The 24,907-nt window shown below is 37.0% G+C and overlaps 1 protein-coding gene across 8 annotated transcripts in view; it reads left to right on the forward strand.

Moving 5' to 3' along the window:
- SOX6 (SRY-box transcription factor 6) overlaps positions 1 to 24,907 on the forward strand; it is a 361,252-nt gene that overhangs the window by 282,125 nt on the left and 54,220 nt on the right. For 7 of the 8 annotated variants that reach the window (XM_065755272.1, XM_065755269.1, XM_065755267.1 and 4 more), the window contains 3 exons: positions 15,922 to 16,071; positions 20,076 to 20,256; positions 21,931 to 22,121. In XM_065755272.1, the coding sequence (XP_065611344.1) occupies positions 15,922 to 16,071; positions 20,076 to 20,256; positions 21,931 to 22,121 (522 nt within the window). The remainder of the gene's footprint in view (positions 1 to 15,921; positions 16,072 to 20,075; positions 20,257 to 21,930; positions 22,122 to 24,907) is intronic. The other variant, XM_065755275.1, reaches the window with a different exon arrangement.

The raw sequence follows: 24,907 nt of genomic DNA on the forward strand, positions 1-24,907 counted from the left end.
AAGATTTTTCAGTTCTGGCAGCTAGGGATCAGATCGGCTCCCATCGTTTGTACTTCTAGATCTTACCAGACAGGACAACTGACTTCCAGACCCTCACGCTCTGTTGAAGAGAGAATTTACCATTGGGATCATAAATGACATGGAAATAAACTCACTTATCAGGAAACTTGTATGTTTAGAAGGATGTTATCTTTATAGCCTGGATTGCAGGAGGATTCCTGAGTCTCCCCAGTCTGTACCAAGTCAGAAGAAGCTCAAGCCCAAGTGACTGAAAGAGGTTGAGCCTAGAGCATCAACAAGACATTCTTGCTTCCTTAACCTCTGGCAGCCCCTCACTGAAATCCCAAGCTCTGTCTTAAAGTAATTGTGCTTTGCAAAGCTCTCTCCCTGGGGTGCCACTTGGAAGCCAGTAAGAAGCAAATAAGTTACTGCAGCATTTACTGATAGAGCACCAGCGCGCCGTCAGGGGACGAGCACGTTTTTTAAAGCTGTTTTAAAACTGTGGCATCTCTTTGGGGACCAGGCTGACTGTGAGGCATACTCAGAGCTAGCAGTTGGATTCCTTATAGCTTTCTAGAAATGTATATGCTGTATGCCTTAAAGGAATTAGCTGCAAGTGATTATGTTTCTGGAATTTTATTATAGTTCTGATACCTACAGAGCAGCATGCTTAATTTGGATACAAATTACAAACATGAAGGATTCTTTCCATGAAGGTGTTAGCATATTCAAATGTTTAGAAACTTAGCAACAATCAGATTTATAAGAAAGATGCTTTTACACTGTCAGCTCTGTACAGAAATGAACGTATTTCTCTATCATCATTCCTTCCTCTCTGGTTGCTATAGAAAGAGAAAACAAACCACCTTTCATCTGTAAGGAAATTTCTAAGACTGAGGATGATTAGATGAGAACTTCCAGGTGTAGCCACACAGACACATGCAATGTGTGTGCACACAGGAAACAAATGAATTTTAAAGGTTTGTGGGCTGGGCAGATGTCATCACATGCATTATTATAGAGGGTCTTTGATTATAGAGTGTATCACCCTTTGCTGACCTAGGTCAAAATGAAAGGAACATTTGCAGAAAATGAGCTAAGACTCCCTAAAAGTAGTGTAGGTGTTGCTATTATTGAATAGAGTAATAGTGTGTTTGGTCTGTGATGTTTTCAGAATCCATATGAGTGAGAAAGTAGAATACATCCCAAATCAAAGAAAGCATTGGAATCGTCTGTCTCTTCTCAGGAATCAGCATGGGGGTTGCGTGTAACTATGGGGTGTAACAGAAAGCCTGTGTGTCAGTCTGGAAGGAGAAGCACTGGAGGGAGGAGCATCTGAAGGAAAAGGGGAAGATAAGCATGCTTAAATGACAGTATTAAGGGATTATTCTAGAAACAAAGAAATCGTTCACAAAGTTTTGTGAAGTCAACACTAGGAGTTGTGTGTGAATTACAACAAACAGGTAGGCATAAAAACAAATGAAGAAGCATTTCACCTTCAGGAATACTGAGAGGTTTGTCACACCCACTGGTATTTTACAAAGTGAAGTGAATGATGAAAAGAGGTGAAGTCCTTTGAAGGAACTGCACCATTTTTTCTACACACTAGGAAGAGATCAAGTCAACAGTATTAACTAGTTTATAGCTTCATTAAATAACACATCTGGGAATTATTCACCGTAATTCATCCGATACAGGCCACTTATTCTGCTGCTGTCTTCAACACCTACAACAGGGCTAATCAGGCCTCATAATCATTTTAATCTCATCCCAGCACTGCTGTTGAAATACCATCATACCCAGCATGCATCAGAATACGTGGCAGGCTTATGTGAAATATGCATTTACTGGTGTAAAACTTGTGAGTGTACAATGGATTTGTAATAGTAAATCCCCAGTTACCTGGTCTTAAGGTGTAAATGTGATTTTTTTAGATTTAATTTTTATAAGCCCATTTGAATGTTTTGCATAATTTTGTGTGCACTTCCTTTAAGGAAATTACTTAATTTTCCTTGAAGACAGTTCTAAATATACAGTAAAAGATCAGTGTGAGTGATCTGCTAAGCAGCCTGTAAAGCACAATTATTTTAATGCTTTGAAATACCTATAAATGGAGCTTGTTTTCTGCTTCACAAAGAAAATTTCACTGTTTTCTGCATTTAAACATACATTTAAATATGCTGACTTTCCAGGTAACGCAGCGAGCTGAACAGGGACAAACCATTTTTAATGGTGTGTTAATTGAAAGGGATGCTAGAGATGCACCTGAGTGACTTTTTTCCCAGATGTGCCCCAGTTGACTGATAAAGCTTCTCCTGATCAGTAGAGCCAGTACATATTTATTATATCCCTGTCTCCTGTCCATTTTTGCTTGTGAAAATAAGAGAATGCTTGCTAGCTACACATGAATTCTCTGTATCTCTTGCAAAAGTATAAAAATATTACAGCTTTAAACTCCAGACAGCACTTTTGAAAATTAATTGTGGAGTTGTCTTGGCATCTTCTCACAGACGGGGATTTGGACCCAGGAATTATGAGGGATAGTGCGAGGTAAAGAGAGACTCATCCTTTTTCTTGCCTTGCACCCATTTATTAGTGGGATGATGTCTCATTATTCTGTCATGGGAGCCTGAAGAAATCTAATTGTAGTGCTTTTGCCTCGGTATGATTAGCAGCGGTGGGTAAGCATTCAGTTTTCTTGTTCTATATCTATACAGTTCCACACAGGGAAATACTGCCATAGTTGTATATGATAACTTCTCTGTCTGAGTGGTCAGATGCTGAATGCATGTACCAACCTATGCCAGATCTTAAGAAATAGTTCTGAATAAGTTTTATTGCTACTTATTTTCCCATGTTCTGATTTCTTGTTGTTGTTGCTTTTTTTTGTTTGTTTTGTTTTTTTAATTTAAGCTTCTGATTTTTCTGCCTCACCATGCTGACAAACTGAGAAGGCCCAGCAATTGCAAAGCCATATTCTGTCCTGAACTGATTTAAGCCCTGTAGTGTTATGAGAATAATTACCTTTTACGACCCCTTCAACCAGGGCAATCTATAGTGCTGGCAATTGTACCAGTGCCATGGGCACGACGAAACTCATTCACCATCTCATTTCATGCAGCTCAACAAGCAGTTCCTCAAAATTACTTTAAATCCTGCCGACATGAGCCAGAATGAAATCCCTGACTACTTTCACAAAGCCCATCCATTTGCTACCAATTCCTTTTTTACATATGAAATACATGAAATTCTGAAATAGTGGACATTTGAAATGAAGTTTCATTCCTTTTTTTTTTCTTCCCTTTTTTTATTCATTATTTCTTTTCACTTCACATTTCATTCCTTTTCCCATTCAAATACAGTTGCCCTTTGTTGTGCTTGGCTTTATATCAAAGTTATTTGAGTTTAAATGTACTTACATTTTATTTATGTATTTAATTCCATATCAAATTCAGGATGGTTTTAAAGAAGGTATGTTGAGGTTATTTTGTAGAATCCTAAAAAAGTTCAATACTTTTTTACCAGTTTCCAGGATGTGTGTTACAACATATAATCTGGCAGTATCACAAATATAAGCTAATTGTGTCATTTCCCGTCTCTGGTAAGCTACAGGAGATCTGTGATCAAAAAGTATTGGTAACCTGACAGCTTTAAATGAAGGAATTCACATCCTCGTGCTTTAGAAGAAGACTTTATTGACATTTGTCCTGTTCTTTTTAGAGAAAATGGCAATAGACTTTTTTTTATACGTTTTTGCATACTGTTATATTCCTTTTTTTTTTTCTAACTTGATATTCCATAATAGCAGACTTTTACTTAGGTTCACAACCGTTAACAGGGACTCTACAATTTTACTCAGCTATACCTTGTTCAGACACTTACATTCATAGAGAACATGTGTCAGTGACAGCACTCAGGGGACAGCTCCTAGCTTCAGGATTCAGCTCACCCCACGCAGAGGTGGGACACTCAAGTGCTCTGTCTCTCCTGCAGTCTGGGCTCCTGCTTCCTGGCACACCAACAGGAACAGTGCTCTCAAGCAGGCAGAGAAAAGACAAAGCCAGGAGGCTGCAGCGTGAGAGTGCTTCTGCTCTGCAGTGGCAGAGGAAGACTTGTGGTTAAACTACCTCTCATTAGGTCATCCTCCTGAGAGAAAGACAGCTAAAAATGTACTCTGTTTTGGCTTTGATCTTGCTTTCATAAAAGACTCAAAGAATTTGCATGGTAGTGTGCAACTATTCTGTTATTGTTGCTAGCAAGAATGCAAGAAAATAGATACTCTAAGTGGGAGAGATGAGAGCAGTTAGCATTCCTTTGTTATCAGAACTTAACCTAGATCAACTGAAATGCTTTCTGGTTTTGTCATGCTTCCAGATAAAAAGTCTTTGCTTACTTATTCCTATTTTTTTTAGACAAAAGATGCTTAAGCTGCGTTAGAACTCCTGAGTTACTATGTTTAGGAAATTACGTAAAAGACAGAGCTCGCTGTCGTAACTGTGGCGCACAATTTGTATGTAACATGCTTCTCTGCTTTTTCTTCTTTGTCCTTTTTTAAAAAAGAAAAAAAAACCATAAAGAATGAAACCAGGGAAAATTAGTAAGATGAGCAAAAAAAAAAAAAAAAAGGTGTTATGGCCTTTTCCTTCGATAGGAAGATGTGATGAGTATATATATTGCATGGAGATGATTTTTTTTTTTAATCATCATCTTCTCATTCCTGCTCCTAGCCTAGATTTTTCTTTCTTAGAGAGATTCATGAGAAATGATCAAACCCCAGTTTTGGGATTCCAAGCATTCTATATTGGTTTTTTTTTTTTGTGTGTGTGTGTGCAGTTTTTTTAGTGAAATGAACATTGAACAGTGCAACTGCAGTATTTCACTCCGACCCTAATTCAATTCCCTACTTTGTGCAGCAGTCGCAGTGTATTCAGCAGGTTGTACGCCAGCAGATGAAACAGATGTTTAGGCCATACTGGAATGGAGCAGCATGCTGCATCAGGACCTGGATATTCCTCTTGACATCTGGATGCTGCTGGGTTGGGAAGCCTGCCTTAGGCCGGGAGGCAGTAGGAGCCTTGTGGCAGTGAACATAGGGTCCTTGCTGCTCTTTAAGCGATTAGTGCACTGAAGCAGCAATAATGCTGAATTATCGCTTGGTTGCGTTCTTCTGAGGAATCTTGGGACAAAGAGATAGCCAAGGAGGATTATTTACAGTAAGTCATGTTCAGAAAGACAAGACTAATTGCAGTATTTTAAGAAAGCATTCTTTCAAACAGTTTAATAGTAGAATTGTTACAAATACTTTAGGAAACTTTTTACAATGCAGGAAACAAATAGCTTACAGAAAAACCTCCCTTTATCATTTTAAATCATTAGGTTGAGAAAAGACAATTTCAGCTGTTTTCCATCTTCATGGTCTGGCCAAATTGTATGTAACAGACAACAAAATGTGACTGAAGACATGAAACTGAAGGTATACGAATGCTCATGCCTAGTAGAGACAAACCTGCGAACTTCTAATAGCTGCAAGGAAGGATATTAGATATGGAAGCTGTCTGACTTATGCATTGATTCTTTATAGTTTCACTTTATCAAGTTGAAAATTGTGCTGCTACAGCTTAAATTGTCTGCTGCAGCACTTTCCTTTATGATGTGTGCTATTTAAACACAATATATATGGTACATTGCATGGAAATAGGTGTTTAATGTTTTGTGATTACTGACTGCCAGACAAAACAGCATTCTGTATGGATTCTCCCCACCCCAATAAATTTTCATTGCTGAGACTATTTCGTATTTAAATATGGGTTCTCCCAAAAAGATTACAGCTTTTTGGAGAACATCAGGCAATATTCTGAAGAAGACCGGTTTGTTGCTCTCATTTAACCTCCAGTATTCTAAAGGGGTTACATTTAATTAACACTGGCTAAAGGCCTGACCTGAGAGGCAACCAAAAGTGATTGAACTGCATTTTCAGATCCAGGCTGTAATCTGTTGGGAGAGGAATAATAATAATAAAAAAAAAAATTAGAAAGCGCCATTTAGTTACATTCTTTCTAACTAAGCTGTATTTCAATGGGCCATTTAATGCTCAGATGGACAAAGGTATTACTTCAGTCACTGAATTGTAACAAACCCTTTCTCAGAGGCCCAGTTTAAAAACTCTACAGGAAAAGTGGCTTAGCATCATATTCTCAGCAGACCAACACTCAGTCTGTTTGGAAAGGGGAAAAAAAAAAAGTGAAATGAGGTGAGACACAACCGCCAAGTCAGTGAGGATATTTTGCCTCTCCCTCCAGTCAGGGGCTTCACAGGGGAATTGCTCTTCAGAATGCAAGAGCTCCTTATTCACTACAGAAGGCTTTCAAATATTTTCATATATATATATATATATATATATATATTTATTTAGTAGCTGTTACACTGTTCCCCTCGATGAGCTCTTGGCCTGCCTTTTTTCTTTTCTGATATGGCAGAAATGTATTTTCTCTCTGAGGGCCATAGGACCAGTACCTACAGGATTTGATTTTTGACTCTGTCATGATGAAGAAAAATTGAAAGTTATAATTAAAAAAACACAGACTTAAACAGTTGTGAGATGATTAGTTATTTTATTCCAGTAGAGCCAGTGTTACCTATATTCTCTGTTGTGAGATAACCTAATGTACTGTCTGAAGTTTAATCGTATAAATTTTAGGATACATCTTTGAATTCATATATATATATTTTTTTGTAATTTTGATACTGTTTCGTTAAAAATTCCCAGCGGCCTCCTAGGGTGGTGGTGTGACACTGTCTTGAAAACTTGTCAGGATGCTGTAAGACTAATAAGCAAACTGCTGTACTTTCTAACAGGAAAAAAAATACAGTATTACAGAGGCAACGGCCAGGTGCCAAATTATATACATTGTCCTAGCAACTTGCAGTGATTGATAATTTGTTTGAGCTCTAAGCATTCTCTCTTAGCTTTGCACACAGCTTTACAGTAAACAGGTTCTGAACAGGCAGTTGCTGACAGATTGTATGTAATTGTCATAATTCATTGTAATCAAAGCTATTTGATTTCTAAGGAACATGATCTCAGGAATAATGCGCAAGTGAGACATGCCTGCATTTAGGCAGCAAAGCAGAGCGAGCTGTTTTGATGGCCATTTCTGGTCTGTTGTGTCAAACCAGGATGAGGTCAAGAGAATTGGAGTTTCAAAATTAAATGTAAATGGTTCTACAAGAATCTTAATGCACGTGTGTGTGACGGCAGGTTTGATCCTTATTGCACTGGTGCAAGTATTTTAGCTGAGCAGTGTTTTCCAGATTTACATGACTATAACTGAGAGAGACTTTGGTATTGGATATCTATGCTGTCAGGCGAGAATGATAAATGTCGGCAGGGAAAAGAGAGTAGGTCTGTAAACATGAATCTTGCTGCACATATCTTCTCATTTCTTTTTCTTACTTCTTCCCTTTCCCCAGAATATCAGCATTATCTTTGGGACCAGAATTTACTCTCTGTACATGCTTTATTATAGGAAATGTTAATAACATTTAAAGAAAGATTAATCAAATGGTAATTTCATCTTCAGTTTACATTCGCCATTACGCTGAAAATTGAAGTGGATATGTTGTAGCTGACAGCACTTATTCAGGCTCTGCCAAGACAAGTGCATACTATGACAAATAAAAACAAACTTGTAGTTTAGTCCTGCACCAATAGTAGTACAGGAGCTGTCGCACTCAGGAATAAGTCAAGGACAAAAAAGTCTATTGCTTCTTCAGAACACACGCCAATGCATCTCTTAGTTCATTCAGATTCTGAGTAGGACTGTTATACATGCTGTGGGACTGTTCTCTATCAAATAATGACCTTTTGTCTCTGCAAAAGATGAAGCAAAAATTGAAAATCTGTGAGGAATAGATACTGTCTCACTAATTGTTTTCCCCAGCAGAAGTCTGGATCTTTGTCACTGACTTATTTAGCAGATCCTCTTAACATCTGTCCAGCAGACTGTGGACTTTATTAACAGACAAGGGACCCACCAGACTTAGAGCCTGCTGGGTCCGTCTTCATCTTCACAGCTGTGGATTAACTCAGACTTTCCAGAAGAGGACAACCATATGGGATAATTGGTGTCGCTGGGTAGCTAAAAAAAATATGAAGAAACAAATGTCGTCCAAACACAATTCACTGTTTTTACAGCCACAATTACTAGTCTGTTTAAGAAATAAGAAAGGCAGCATTACACTAAAAAAAGAAAATCTATTCATATCTGTGTGGGAACCTAATCAGGCTCTTGTTTCCAATGACGATGACTCCACAGTCACACCAGGTCTGCGACAAGAATGCTCCTTTTGTGTGCCGATAATGTGGAAGCGATAAAATTTCCTATAAGAGACATATGTGTTTACATCATGAGATGTGTTATTTGACAAAACGCTTTGTTCTCTGCATATTTTCCACGCAGAGTTTCATGCTGGGTTGTTTTGCTGGAAAGCTTTGATTAGCTAGAATTAGTTGCTGAAGTAAAATAGACACTTTTGTTTTATGAGTCCTCTTGCTGAGCTGTAAATTATAGTAAAACATATAAGGAGTGACAGAAAGAAGTGCTGATTTGAACCTCTGACCCATGATCGGCATAAAAACATAAGATAACTCTTTCAAAGGACTACTGAGAGCCATAAATATTCCACGGTCCACTTAAAGTTAGGCCCTTTTAACAAAATAAAGCTGTTATTTTGCATAAGGCGATCTCGACTCTGTGGTGCTACAACAATACAAGCTGCAGTATCTAAAAAGTGTAGAAATTCTTTTATCTTTGGTATAGGTTGGCCATTATCCACAGCAGGGTAGTAGAAGCTATGAGTGATTATTTTTTTTCTGAACCAGTACAAAGAAACTGTGGTCAGTGAAAGGAGTTGGGAACCAGCAGGCACTTGGTGATGAAATTCAGGTATCTGTTAATTTGCAGCATTAGGGAAGAGCAAAACAGACATTTGTACCTCCTAGGGAAATAGACATTGAGCGGAATTTAGGGCCAAATAAAAAGTTCCCATGAGATTGCATAGAATAGTAGTGAAAGAGACTGAAAATACTCATGTTAATAGTTCAGTGAAGGAAGAGAATGATTAGGAATAATGGATAACATTATTCTTTTAGAATGTTTTTCCAGTACATGCACGCCAGAACGTATATGGAAAACCGAAGTCTTTTAACTCTGCCTGTGAACACAGAATGCATTTGTATTTTCACAAATTCAAGTTAGTTTGTTTGCCCATACATATTAGGCTGTAATAAATCTGAGAGCACATTAGCCAGTGAGTACATAAATAATCACTGCAACAGACTTTGTTACTGTGACATTAATTATGATAATTCATTGGCTGCCTGCTTATGTTACACCTTAAGGCCTTCTGCAAAGATATTTGGTGCAGTGTTATGAGAAGCAGAGGCCTTTCACACTCTAACAATGAGCAGACACTGCTTTAGGATATGTACTTTAAAATGAGAATGTTATATCCACTATGGAGAGGTTAGGCCTGTACAAAAAAAGGCAAGAAAGAAATGATGATGTTAAATGGAAATCATGCACGTATCTTAAGCCACTTGTGTTCTAGAGAGAAAAATATTTTTTGCAGCATGTTGTTACTTATTTATATTCTTTTTAAATCTAAGAATTTTTCCTGATTATTACTTCTACTTCCTGTAACTGTATTTGATCAATATCATTTCAGATAAACCCAAATAAAGCCAAACAGTTCTGTTATTAAGCGTAAATGTATGAGTTAAGTTTACGCTGCATACTTGTTGGTTCTTAAATAGCAATCTTCTGCTGTCTGTGCTGTGGCACATGTGCAGATGAGAGGAGAGACTATCCGTCTTTCGCACTGTTCTTGCACCTCTCTAAAACTCACTTCATTTTTATGTATTAACATTTTCCTTGGATCAGAGAAAAAAGTACCGAGAGATCCAAACTGCACTGAAAGATAATTATAAAGTTCTCTAATTTTAGCAGGTAGCATCTACGCAAAAACAATGCAAAACCAAATAAAACATACACTTTTAGCATAAATGCTTAATGTGATAATTTGAAGGGATTTTGTTACCAGCAAAAACATATTTATTTATTTATTTGTTTGTTTTACAAATAACTGTGGCTTTTATTTATATGTACATTTTTTTTTCAGTACATGCACCTCTCCTTCCTTCTCCTTTTGTATGGGCAGCAGTCTCAGAACACAGATGCTGAGCTCTGGAAGGTGTTTTTCTGGTGATGGCATCTGGCATCTTGGCAGACTCTACAGGCGGTAGCTGCCTCCAAGTTGCCCCTGGGTTTGTCACATGGTTAAGTTGCTGATGAGTTACTTTGTTTGTCTCGTGTTTCTGGATGCCATTTTCTGTTAACCTACCCCTCACTCCAAGGAACTGCATCAAAAGGCATCTTCAAATTATGACAGCCAGCCATGGGCAATTTTTTTTATATGCGGAATCCATTAGCCCCATTTTTTACGTTAGTGCTGAAGTAGAGTCCGCAACTGCCATGTTTTTTTCTGAACATATCTAATGTAGAAAACATCTAATTTATTTATTTTTAAGGCATTTATTTTAAAAATCGAAAGGAATAAGTAAAACTAGCCTTACTTTAGAATTCTTGCACTTACATTTAGCTGTGTGTGAGTTTTTTGAATTAAGATAGTTATGCTTTTGCACTGCATTTGGAAAATATTCATGGCCTAATCTTCTGGAGGGTGAACCAGTGACACTGGGCTCAGATCAGCAGAGAACATTTATTTCCATAGTTATTACCTATGGTAATAACACTGGTTTGAGCACTAGTCTCATTCTTCTAACAGAAGAAAACTTTTACAGACTGTTTCCTTTTGCCTGTTTGACATCAAACTTATTTTAAGCACTTCTACAACAATAATTAAAACAACAACAACAAAAAGAAGTAGTCCCACTACAGGTGGGATTTTTTTGTTTTGGGTAGCCTCTTTTCAGAAATGAGCGTTCAGAATAGTAAAGATGTTGCTGATTTCAGTGAACTGGTAAAATCCTTAGTGATTAGATAGTTCTAAGTGTTATTGTTGCATGTTATAAACGTGTGAAAGGAAAATTCTAGATTTATAGCTTTGCAACTCTACGTTCCAAATATATTATGGAAAAAAAATAACTGCATTACCTCTTGTAGTGTGGGATTTCAACAGCACTTGCAGTCACTCCTTAGAGTTTTTCATCTTTGGAAACCAAATTACGTATTGTCTAAATAGCTGAACTTTCATCTCTATAAATAAGATATTTCAGCGTTGCACAATTCATTTAAAATGCTGACAAATAAGAATTCCCACTTGGTTCGCAGTAGTTTTATTGTTCAGTGTCACTTACTGTAGCAAATGTATTTATTGAGATGTTACACAGGACTTGCATTTTTAGTAATAGAAGACTTCAGACTTAATAAGTGTCCATAATATTTAGCATCTTTTTCTGAGGGAAAAAAAAAGTCTGTTGCCTTTGGAGAAATGTACAAATACAAAAAAAAGGACTGTCTTTTCATTGGTCATAAATCTTTTAGTAAAAGAAAATAAAAGGATTTCTAGAACCAATCCCTTCTACATTGGGTCAATCTACCTTCCACTGCATCGTTTCTCTTCAGGACATTTTTCAACTGCATCCATTGCAATTCACTGTGCTAGGTCAGCCCTCATCACCTGCTCTTTGATTACCCATTACACTGATTATTTCAGTCAGTTTCTTTCTTATCTCTGTACTTGTCGTGTTTGTTATAGTTTCTTCAGAACTGTGCTGCAAAGAATGACATATGAATTATCATTCCACTGCTGTGACCGAATTTTCCCTCACCAGTGCATTCATTTGAAATGTCTAGTCCTTGCCTCCTCATTCTTGTACACACAAGTGCAACTGCTGTGCTCATTTCTTTCCAGGGCTTACCTACCTAAGGAAAGTGCTTCTCTCTTATGTGCAGTTAATCGCTTTCTCTTTATTGAAATATCTTCTTTTTCCACAAGGCGTGCCATTGACAAGCCACTGGTAAGAAGATTGTGATTATCATAATTCTGTGTTAGGTGGCAAAACAGCCTGTCACAAAGTTAACAAGTTGTTGTCAGCGTAAATCTCCCTTAACTGTGTTGATTTAAGGCCCATTCTATTTTCCTCACCATGTGTTATATCTGTAACATTCAATTCTCAAAAATTCTTCACCTTTATTCATTCGTTTAGACATGGATGCTACAGCTCATGAGGTAAGTACCAGTGTTTCTGTTTTAAAAATAGCATTTAGTGCAGAGATTGCTCATTTGCTTCTTTCTCTTTGCCATTCAGCAGAACAGGTGTGGGAGGAACATTACTGGCCTACATGCAGTCAAAAAGTTGTTCAGGAAAGGGACCTGAGATTGAAAGAATTTTGATTATTGAAAGCTAGTTGAAAAAACTGGGTTGATGAACTATTGAAAAAAATGTTGCAGAAACTGGGGAGAGGGATGTTTTGGCCTAAGGCTTTTGTCTTCTGGCAAGACACGAGTGAACATTGACGGTAAAGGCAATTATTCATGTGCATTGTGAAAATGTCTCACGAAGGTGTTGTGAAACTTAAATGATAAGAGAGCCTTTAACATTTTGATAAGTCAAGATGTGCTACTATTAGTTCATAGTTTTGTTTGACAAATTTTAGATTGTGGATGATATTTTTTAATAGAAATAGTGTAGTGGAAATAATTCATCAAATGCAATAGGTGATTTCTAAAGGAGGGAATGTTTCCCCTCTTTCTCTACCCCATCCTTCTTCCTATTATTGTATTCCTTACGTATTCTTCTTGAATTGTAGCTCTAAGCTATAACAAGAGTATGGTGTGAATTTTGCTGTTTCCAGGGTACCAAAATTAAAAAAAAAAATAAAAAAAACAGTATGTACTTGTGCTGTGCTGTTTGCATGCTGAGTACAGTGCTCTTAGACTCAACTGTTCTTTTTCTTTTGGTAGATGAACATCATTCCAAGTCACAGTGACCTCCAGTTTTCATAAATTCTCCTCAAAATTTTAGTTGGTTAGCACTGGAATAGAGTTTTGGTAACAAGAGCTTAGGTCAATAAGTTTTTGATTGCCTGAGTGGGACACTTCACTTGCCTTAAGAGAGACATGCAGCATTTCAAAGTCCTACTCTTCTGTGTCAGATCATGATATAAGAAAAAAATGTGGTTCTGTAAGGTATAAAATTACATCCTTGCTCACGTTCCTTAAGCAAGCTGATATGCAAAATTGTTCCCTATGCATCAGCACTTAGTAACTCCAAATCAGCCCTACTTATACTTGAATGCAAAGAAGTGGATTGTAAGAATCTAACTTAGTGACCTCTTCAAAAAAATAAATAAATGAAGCTATATATATTTTAAGGCTTCTTAAAACAATCATGAATACTTGATGGTTATGAATATCTAATTAGTAATCAAGAGCCTTCTGAGTCAGTGGTTAGCATGAGGGTTACATAAAACTGTTCTCTTTATGCACTAGAGATATAGTGAAAAGAACATATCTTCAGTGTTTGAGGTAGGTTAATTTTTTTAGACACTACTCAATAGCTGGTGGGTTTGAATTTCAATGGAAAAAATTCCATTGAAGATTTTCCTTTTCAGCATTAAAAACCAACAATCAGCATTCATTCACCGTTTTTTTTGTTTATTGTTTTTGTTTTGTTTTTTTCTTCCTTTAGCTTGCAAATACAAGCTTCACAACATCCCCATCTCAACGCGGTCCTAGATTTCATGTCACAACAGTGGTATTTGCAAAAAACATCCATTTCAGTACTGCAACACCGAGGCTTTCCAGATTGGCTACCTCCCCAAACAAACTGTTTGGTTGTTTTTTTAACAGAAGTTGTACTAACTTCCAGTCCTCACGCTGTTTTGCTAGCACTAGTGTGAATTCTTGCAAGGTGTACACTCATCTATGGAATAGTTTTACCTTAAAGGCAAAGCAAACGGAAAGATAAGCGCTGTTACTTATTGTTATATTTGCTTTTATTGTGAAAAGTGAATTTATAGAAGTACTATGTACATATAAATTTCAATGGTTTTGTTTGTATTTTAAATATATATACATCTTTCTGTTATTTTAATGTTCTACCCCATTTCAGATCATCCCTCCTATTGGCTGCGCAGCCAAGAAACGCCCCAAGATACTGGCAGGGGAGTGGCAAATATCTAATTTCACGGCGCTTTTCATGTTTACGTTTCCTTGAGCGCGGTGGGCGCTTGCTCGTCCTGCCCAGCTGCAAAGCACCAGCGCGTCCCTCTTCGCACTGATGTCAGGACAGCCACGCGCTGCTGGCGGGAGCGCGCGCGGTGCTCGCCACCTGAGGGGCTCACGGTCACACTGCCGCGCGCGCCCGCGGCGGGATGCGGGGCGACCTGAGTGCGGCGGGCTCGGGGCTGCCCCTAGCTGTTTGCGGCCGGTTCTGAGCGGTCCCAGCGGCCACCGCAGGGCGCAGCCAAGCCCCTCAGTGCAGCGCTGCAGGGAGAGCGTGTTTCGGGAAGGGAAAAGTCATGCACGGCTTTGGGGAGTGAGGAAGGACGCCGTAAGGAGCAGCCCTGCAAGCACCCGGGCCGGGAGCGGAAGGGAGGAGCGCAGGAGCCGGGAGCAGGCGGTGGAGGGGAGCTGAGGAGGGGTGTGTTGCAAATGAGGTTGAGTTTTGCTCTGTGTTTCTCATCATCCTTTTGCGACCTACGTATAATATTGAAAAGGGCTGGCATGAAACAAACAAACAAACAGCAGCTTCCGTTTGTCACCCAGAGCTGTGACCGTGCCCCTCCTTCACGTGGTTGTCTCGCCACTGAGTCACCGAGCTTACAGCATTGTGTAACTTGCGTTTCTGTGGAGGCTTGTTACATTAGAAAAATGGTTCCAAAGAAAGCAACAATTATGACATAAGCACATCTGGCTCTTGCAAATTATTCTTTATTAAGCTTTCATTTAATTACATGTGCTGAAAGGTCTGCTTTTGATTACTGTAATTTTTTTTATTTGTCCATCTGAATGATAGTAATGTTGGAAATTACATACAAACCACCTGGCTTTTTTCTCACTAATAAGGCAAAGTTTATATAGATTTATGTGTGGAAGAGGGATTAGGATCTTCCCTGTTTACCTTAGAAGAATTATTGCTGATGCTAATTCGAGGCGAGGGTTTAACTTTGGTCACTGGGAAAAAAATAAACCTATTTGGTTTTGATTGGTAAATGCTCTAGTTTGGTGGAATAGTTTATCTTAATGCACAGGTATTTTATTATGTTTCAGTTAAACTTTTTGAAAAGTTGGATGCGTATTCCATGAGGATGTTCCTGCCCGTTTATCGCTGTTTGCAGGGTTATTTAAGATCTACATTCCCATTAGCATTTATAGAATTTAAAGATAACAGTCACTGTAGACTGAGACACCCTGTTGCCTGCTTTAGCTTTCATTGATAACTGCAGAAGATGTGGCATTGCGGATGCAACTCCCAGCAGAGCTTCTGTAGTTGGCGTTCTGTGGAAGACCTGAAACACTGTTTCTGACAAGGGTTGATACTTCTTTAACATAACCCCTCTCATGATATTGCCTTTTTTTTTTTTTTTTCCATACTTGGGCAAAGTATAGCTCTTTGCTCTTCACTGTCACTAAGGGAGACAGTATTTACTAAGAGTGAAAAAGAAATCAGCTAAAAGTCAAATTTAAGAAAATATCAGTGTGGGGAAGTTTGCTAGTTTTTTTATTATTATTATTTTAATAATAATGAGAAGGGAAAAACTAAAAGTAAGATAGAACTGAAAAATATCTCTCATGCCTTCAAGAGAAGAAACAGCAGGGCAATAAAAATTGCATACATTTACAGCTTTTCTTTTAGGAATTTTGAAGGAGTATATTGTATATCTTCTCTTCCAGCAACTGTATGCAGCTCAGCTGGCAAGCATGCAAGTGTCTCCTGGAGCCAAAATGCCATCTACTCCACAGCCACCAAATACAGCAGGGGCACTCTCACCCACTGGGATGAAAAATGAGAAGAGAGGGACCAGCCCGGTAACTCAAGTTAAGGTATTTCTTGATAGGAAAAAGTTGGTATCTGGAAAGGGCAGTGAACTTAAATGATCTATTTAATTGTTTTGCAGCTGGAAGTGGAAGCATGTGAAAGCTGTACAAAATTAAAACAAAATGTTCAAGTCTAGTACTGTGTTATCAATATAGGAAAAGGAAGAAAAAGTATTCAGTTCATGCTTCCAAAAATATCAGAGTCCATTTTCCTACCTTAGACAGCACAACTGATTCATCAGCAAAACAAGATATCTTCACGATTTCAGTTTACAGTCTAGTAGTGTGCATAAATGACAACCATTTCATGAATTGTTCCAGGTCAAACATTTGAGCATCTTAAAATATGACGCTAGTTTATGTTGTTAAGAAAAGAGAGACTGTAGATTTAATTATTTTACAAATCTCTTGCTGTACTTCTTCCGCAAGTTTGGAAAAAGCTTCACGTAGAAAATGTGAGTCAGGACTCAGGTAAAATATTGTACCACCGCAGATTTCTTTGACTTTTGCTGATTTCCCCCAGCTGCTGAGGGTGAGGCTGCTCCTCATTGGTTTTGTGCCACTGCTGGGTGCTTGTGCCTGCTTACTCTCACTTGTTTGGAATCAGGCAGCTACAACATGACAACTGCCAGCAGTGTGAAATGAACATTGTGCACCCCTCGAATTCTGTGGTGGAGCTAGCGTTGTTGGGAGGAGCAGGCTGACTCTTATTGCTATGTAGTCCTGCCTCTGTTCTGATTTTCATGAGACCAAACACAATTGAAAAAAATGGACTTCAAACTGGAGAAAAACAATAATAGATTAAAACAGAAAAACAAAACAAAAAAAAACTAACCATGACCCACAGAAAAAAAGTACATTCAGATGTTTTATTAATTTGAATGATTGTTCTATAAATGCAGAACTATTAAAATAGATCCAAATAAGGCATATGTTGTCTTTGAGTGGAGAGAGTATGCGTTTTATGCTAGCTGCTAAAACTGTAAGGCACATAGTCCTTTAGCCTCAAATCAGCCTGGGGAGATTTTACTTGCTTGAAGTGACAGTTTCTTTTTCTTTCTTTTTTTTTTTTTTGACTTGAGAGTAAAATATCATTCGTTTTTTCATTATCATCAATCATTGCGGTAAAGTGTGGATGAGTAGATATTTCTGCCTGGGCTGATAAATTTCCGTGACACTTTTTTGCTAGGCTGAGAGTACTAATAAATAAAAACTATTCCATTATGGCCAGATCTAACATTTATTTAGCAAAGCATTCACTTTACTTAACTGTAGACATGTATTAGTCTAATATTTTACCTCTTGTGATCCAATGCCAGGCTTGAGAGCAGTCAGTAAAATTTACCACATATGCAGAGTTTGTTATGGTCAATACAGAAGCCACCAAAAGCAAAGCTCAACTGTTTCAGCAAAGTTGCCATAGCATAGTGACACCAGCACCAATGATTTATGGTATTGAGAATATACTACCGACTACTTTAATGCAAAAAAGTAATTTCGTAAGTGAATGAGCCAAATGGATCTACACCAAACCAAACCTTTACTATATGAGTCAAATTTTCCCTGGTTAAATTTAAGCACATATCTCCTTGAACCAAGGCCAATATCATTCCAGCTTTGTGGCCAGCTGAGTCTTATTACACACTTGACCACATGCAAATTCTTGGGGGTTTCCCCTACATAATTTAACTTGAATAGACTGAAATATACGTTAATAAAAAAAGAACTCTTTTTATTCTTATTTTATTAAGCTCACCTTTGCATTGAAATTATTAAAAATAAACTACTGATAATTAATATGGACTAATGCCAATAGCTAATTAAAAAAATAGATTTTAGTATTAAAATATCTATCTATCTGTCTGCCTGTCTATGTGTAAACTTCAATAAACTGGTACCTTTATGCTGTCTTTGGAAATTTTTACCTATATAGAACATGGCAGTTTTGATGGTCCTGCATTGCTTAACAAATCTTCCCATGTATTCTCCGTATTTAAACAGTTGTTTGTATATACTGTATGCATTATTTATAGAACTAATGGGATTCTTTTACAGTAGTCAGATCTTTCAAAAAAGAATGATGGGTTTTTCAAGTCAGTGACCAGAATGATTTCCAGCTTTTTGGTTGCCTCACAAAAAAAATAGACAGTGCTGCCTATGAAGTAAACAAATGGCTTCTGGCAGTGTTCAGGCTTCGTTCCCCTGCTTTTTTTCAATCAGTAGTAGGCAGAAAATTATTTGGAAATTGAACATGGTCACACAGGTTTCTATGTGTACATGCTTGTAGGCTCTACTCCAGCAAACTTCATAGTCTGAAAGGGGCTCTGAACTTTCACAGAAATTTATTGAAGCCAGTTTGTATTTCTGCAGTGAAACAGCTTGCACGAAACATGACCACAAAGCATGAGATTGTACCATGGCCCTTATACCTTTGTGTGTCTGCTTTCACTTGGACTCTGAACAGGTGTGGGCATTTGTGTGCACTGCAAGGTCAGGAAGAATAAAAGTGTCATGCAGTTTTATAGAAATAGTTTAAAACTGGAGGTGTGATGGCATTATAAATACCTGTTAGTAACGTTTTCCTTTTTAATGCTTTGTGTATGATCATGTGTGCTTTGCTAAATCACCACTTGACAGGTGGAAGAATGGAAAAGATGAGATAATGTAGTGTGTCGTTGTATTCTGACACTTTCTTTTAAGCTTTGAAATGATCACTGTTGTGTTGTAATATATGGACGATATTCTCTTATATGCATCACGATCCTACTGTGGGCATATTTTAAATGAGAGATCTGTCTTTCTAGGCTCTTTAATTACAGAAAATCACTATCTCGCATTTTCCAAATGCTCTGTTTTGCTTAACATATTAAGTGAACAGACCAAAAGAATAGGAATGAGGTTACGATGTGAGTGTCTACTCCAGCTGAAGAAATTAATAGCGTGAGTGGTTCTTCTTCCAAAAGCAAAGATTTTTCTCGAATAGACTTATCTCATCTTGAGCATTGCACTGAAACAAGATACATGCCAAAGACAGAATTTCTTTCATAACTGCCTATGAAAGTATAAGAAAATATGAGTACTGATACTACATTTGCATACCCTGCAAAAAAGCCATTCCTTTTCTTTATGCAAATGAACGTTCAGATACACTGAAGGTTGAATGCATCAGAGATAACTACAGAATACGGAAATAATTACAGAAGTATAGAACAAAATTTAGAGCAAAATTATAATAGAGCAAAATTGCTTTATGTGAAAAAAAAAATCCTGATTTTACATAAATCTGTCAAAAATACATGACGTATTTGAATAAAAAAGGAAAAATAGCCAGAATTGAATTTTAGAAAATGTATAAAATATCTTTAAAATGCCTGGACTATACATTTAATATCATGGTATGACAAGGAATTCGAGTTCACTGAAATTCTTTTATTATGAGGGAACAGCATAGATGATTTTACTGAACAAAACATGCACTCTAAATAGGAAGCATTGAATGTATAAGATAGCAGCAGCATTAAATATGGGCCAAAGAACTGTCGGAGGTTTCCAAATGATTCTTTCGTGGAAGTACGTTTGATTGCTTAGTTTCTAATACATATAAAAATAAGCTACATAACTTAATTTTATAGTGCCAGGAACTTTTCAGACAGAACCAATGCAAATGCATTACTGAGCTGCTGGAAATTTTAAATAATTCTTTGTAAATGCCCTAGGTTAATTTAGATCTCTGAAAACACATTAGGAAATTAAGCTGTAATGTGAGCTAATTCAAATTTTAATTTGGCAAAAAGAACGATCCAGCCACATAGTTAATGTAAATAGAAGCATAACACAGAAATTAATGAGATTTCCTTTCATTGAATCTTAAAGGAGGCAGATAATTAGCTTCTTTTGTTATTATTGCAGGAGAATGTGGTATTGTCTTCGAGGTGTAATGTAACGCTTGCTTGCAAAATGATGTGTTCATTTGTCTTTTCCTAATAGTTACTCATATTAAACTCTTGTAGGATGAAGCAGCCCAGCCACTGAATCTTTCAGCCCGACCCAAGACAGCTGAACCAGTCAAATCTCCAACATCTCCAACACAGAGCCTCTTCCCAGCTAGCAAGAGCAGTCCAGTGACAGTGACGAACAAGAGCGGTATCCCCAGCCCCCTTGGTGGATCTCTGGGAAGAGGATCCTCTTTAGGTAACTAATCTGTCCTTGGGACAAAATAAAACTGGCAAGTTTTGTGTGTGAAATGTCAGCTTGAATGCACTCGCATGTGAATTAAATAGATACTTGGATCTACATTTCTGTTCAAAATGGAGAAAAATTATACAGGAAAGAGTTTCAAGTAATTTTTGAATGCCAAGGATTTACAAGAGTAACCAAGATGATGGAGATGCATATCACTGCTGCAGGAAATACAGTGAATAAATATTTCACATATACATACAAAGATATACACAGAAGTAAATAAATATGCATATATGGAACACATTTAAAAGATACTTCTATCACTGTCTTCCCCATAAACATCAAATGGAAGCATACATGCAAAGTTAACATATATTTTGGCCTGTGGATTAAAGAAGCAAAAAATAGCTTTTCATGCATGTAGAGCCTGCTTAGATGCCAGACGCACAGAAATGATGTTTCACGTGATTATTTCAGTCCAGTGCTACAATGTGCGATACTTAAAATAAGAAAGATTTCAGTCACTTTGTTGAATCAGGGCCAAGGATTATTCAGTGTCATAATGGGATACAATAAACCTGAAGTCAAGCAAAAAGGTAAATCCAGATGTGGTTTTCAGCTGTTTAGCCCAAATATACCATTAGTTTCACCCATAACATAGAATTTTTGACCCATATTCAAGCCCTTAATTGAGAACTAAAGCTTATTAAGTAATGAAACAAAATTGATCTGAAATCTATGTATGAAGACTCACTTAAGCAGTCAAGAAACTGAATCAAGAACTGTAAAATTTCGATTATCAGTCCTAAAGTTCAAATTGTACATTTCAACTGTGACTAAGTACTACAAACCACTTACTCACATTCTACAGCTCAAGTGTACTTGTAAAATATATAGAAACACTTGTGAAAAACGAACAGGTATGTTAAATAAATGCCTTAGATGGATAAAAATTACGATTTGTTCAATTTTGAAAACACTTGGGAACCTCATGATGTCTGAAAGATCAAGTTTCTGCAGCTAGCTAGCTAGCTATTCTACCTGTCAATATAATTCCAGCTACCACTACACTAGCTAATATTAGAAAGCAGCATACCAGTTTGAACTCAAAGGCCGTCCTAGAGAGGTGGATACAGAAGATACGCCTAAGGTGTGAATGTTTTTAATGTAAGCCATAAAAACATTTCCCCTCACTCCAGAAGAAGACATTGAAACATTGTCAGAAATGGTCATTACACTGATGTTTAGAAGATAATATGCTCTGTCTGACAAAGTAACTGTAGGTACTCTTTCAGAACCTGTGTTTGTCTGATGTAGAGTTTCATGTCCAAATTAGATTTATTTCTCCTTCATTGTTCATTTTGTTGCTATTAATACTTTAAAAACTTAAAAACTTAAGCTTCAGATAAGTGTTCTGTTAAACATTTAAGTTTGAATGTTGAGTCCACGAAGACCTCCATATCAGGCTTCACCAAGACTTCAGTGGTTGTATTTGTAACAAAACAAAAGAAGGATACAGGCTTGTGAATCAATTCTGTAGATTAAAGCAGCCTTCAGACAAGCAACAACTGCCAGTCCTCCTCCTTCTGCAGGTGTTGCAATTTTAATAGGATAAGAACTGAATGATTACACTGGATTCTAATTCGAATGGTTACCTAAATAAGGTATGTTTTCTGTTTATAGATATCCTTTCCAGTCTTAATTCACCTGCCCTGTTTGGGGACCAGGATACAGTAATGAAAGCCATTCAAGAGGCTCGGAAAATGAGAGAGCAGATCCAAAGGGAGCAGCAGCAGCAACAGCAGCCACATGGTGTTGATGGAAAATTGCCCTCCATGAATAACATGGGTCTAAACAACTGCAGGAGTGAAAAGGTAATGCGTCCCATTGCCACACAGTGTCATTCATTCTTTTCCATGCAAATGGCTTCTTATTTTTGTATAAAATCTTTTCTTACAGCTGTTAGCCATCTCCAGTTCACATTAAATACAGCTAGTTTCACAATGGTGCACTACTAACTTCTCTGTGTGTACATGACAGCATTCCAAAAAACATTCCTATACACAACATGTGATGAACGTGTAAGCATGCATACAACAATGTAGAAAATGAACAGGCTGAAGCTACCATTATTTGTTTTCACTAGATTTTGAATTGTGCTTTTGAGAATGAGTGGATTTATAAGTAAGACAGAAAGGCCGGTTATGTACTACCGTGGTGGAGTATTACAGTGCTGCTGAATATACTTGAGTATATTTGAATCTGTGACTCACATTCAACAGAGTATTTAAGTTCAAATCAGTGCTTTTGACTGTTGATTTCAATGGGAAATTAGAGGTTGAAGTTCTTTGTTGAATTTTGATGGTACTTTCCAGATAGTAAAGTGGGGCACTATTATAAAATAGAGAAGGTGGTGAGGGGGCATAGCTCAGATAGCACAGCATCACACTGACAAGGACAACATTCAGTGTACCAAATAGCAGTGTGAGATCATAGCACAAAGATGAGGGACAGTTTCTATCACACGCACTTTAAAGACCATTTAGAGGACAAAATGCTTTTCAATACCTCTAATTCATTACTGAAAATTCAGTGATATTTTTGTTTTAGAGGGTAGGTTCTAGATATTTTGAGGGGTAAAAGAAGAGGCTGTATTATTCTCAAAAGAGTAAGGAATTTTTAGTCTAGGCTGAGTATAAGATACAGCAGAATATTAACTAATCTTAAACTGTGAATTTGATGATTATATGATCTTTTCTTAACTCACAGGGGAATACTCAGTGAGTAGGCAGATTGTAGGAAGGTGTGGAAAAGAAAGAGGAAGAAATGTTGTAAATAGAACTGTCAAAGATTGATACATAGCTTTTAATCTACATTTTATATTTTATGTTTTTGCTTGATTCTTGGTTAGTTGATACAGTACTCAAAACAGACGAAAGGTTTGACGTATTGAAAAGATTTGTTAAACTAATACTACACAGGATTAAAAATACTTTTACAAGACAAATTCAAAGGCTCATTTAAAAACTCATTTAATATAGATCGGTAGCATGAAAAGTAGACAAATTAATAACTGACCCAGCAGGCCAGATTCAGACAAAACTCACAGTGTAGAATCAGTATTTGTCTCTAACTGAGACGTAGAGTGCTAAAGTTAAAGTTATAAAATAAATGTCACACCTATAATTAGTATTAAGAGGTATAAAATATGCTTATTTTAAAATGTATTTTATGAGTTTCAGTTGCTTGACATTTAAAAATATCTAACACATTACAAGGGTTATTGAAAGAATTCTTAACATTTGATTTGACTTTGAAAAGTATAAAGATGGCGTCCACTTACTTATCAGTCACTGCTCCCTGAGTCTTTTCAGTACTGTGTTTACTTCTAGTACTGTACAAAGTAAGTTTTTATTTTGTCTTTCACATTTTAAAGAGGAGGAGGTAAATATTTCAGTGAATAAGGTGAAATGTCTTTTTTTTTTTTTTTTAATGCATGGATTACTGAGACTTCACAATTCCTGATACACAGGTAGGAACAATTCACATACAGGTTCCAGGCTGACTTTATACATCAGGTAGAGAGAGGAAAAAAAAAAAGTTTATTTACAAATTTAGCAGAGTGTATTGGAATTCACATAGTTCTGAAATGCTGTCTTTTATTTATTTAATCTGTTGTGAAATCTCTCAGTGTCTTTATGTAGTCCTGCTTGTTTTGTTTACTGTAGCATGTATTATAGAGTCAAGGCGAGAAAAAGTGGCAGTCTGTTCTCTGATTTTAGCTTTGGTGTGCTGGTCTGTTATCCTTGCTCTGAGGATGCAAGGAAAGGCAAAGCTTACAAAAGAATGGGAAATAAATTAGGCTTTTAAAATCAGGATATATCCTGACAATTTAATTTAGGGGAAAAAAGAAGGATTGAGTCAGAGTAATGTATTCTATAGGAATATATTTATGCTTTGTAGCATGTATAAAATACATGAAGAACAGAAGCATCCTTTGCGCAAATAGAATTCTAGAACATTCTTCCCAGCCCCCCTCCCTTTCTTTTACCCTCTGCCCTTTCAATTTTTACATTATGACATATTTCTTTTACTCTAAAAATTGTGAGTATGATGATCAAAATGAGGGGAGGGAATGACAGATCACTTCAATAAAAAAGCATAATTTTGAAATAATTGTATGCAAAGAACATAGTGTATACTTTCGTTCATAATCCCACTGAAGCTTTGATAACATAGTTGCAAGTCTGGATTGCTTTCTTTTGAAGAATGGGGAAGCTATGTTTTCAGGACCAAATTTTCAGAAATTGGCTTCAGGTAATTAGACATTTATAAATGAATAGTTAGAAGCTGGCACCGGAAAAAGATGACAAATTAATTGCCTGCAGATGGTTTAAAAAAAGCTATTGAGTCTTGGTCAGTTGCTGGTCTTCAAGTTCAGATAGCTGGTAATGGTTTGTTGTGCAAATGATTGCGCTTACAAAATGATGTACATAGCTTCAAAGCCTGGGCCTAGGCTTTTAGAAAACGTGTCATTTAAGTCTCAGAAAACTTGGTATTTGGTTAAAGACACAGAATTGAAAATTACCTGTGTTCATATTCTGCTGTTCAAACACAAACCCCTACAAAGCTTTAAAAGTGCTTACAGATATTCACACAT

The sequence above is a fragment of the Cyrtonyx montezumae genome, unplaced genomic scaffold (assembly GCF_038088225.1).
Source record: "Cyrtonyx montezumae isolate F1298 unplaced genomic scaffold, pur_monq_1.0 scaffold_10, whole genome shotgun sequence".
Classification (NCBI taxonomy): domain Eukaryota; kingdom Metazoa; phylum Chordata; class Aves; order Galliformes; family Odontophoridae; genus Cyrtonyx; species Cyrtonyx montezumae.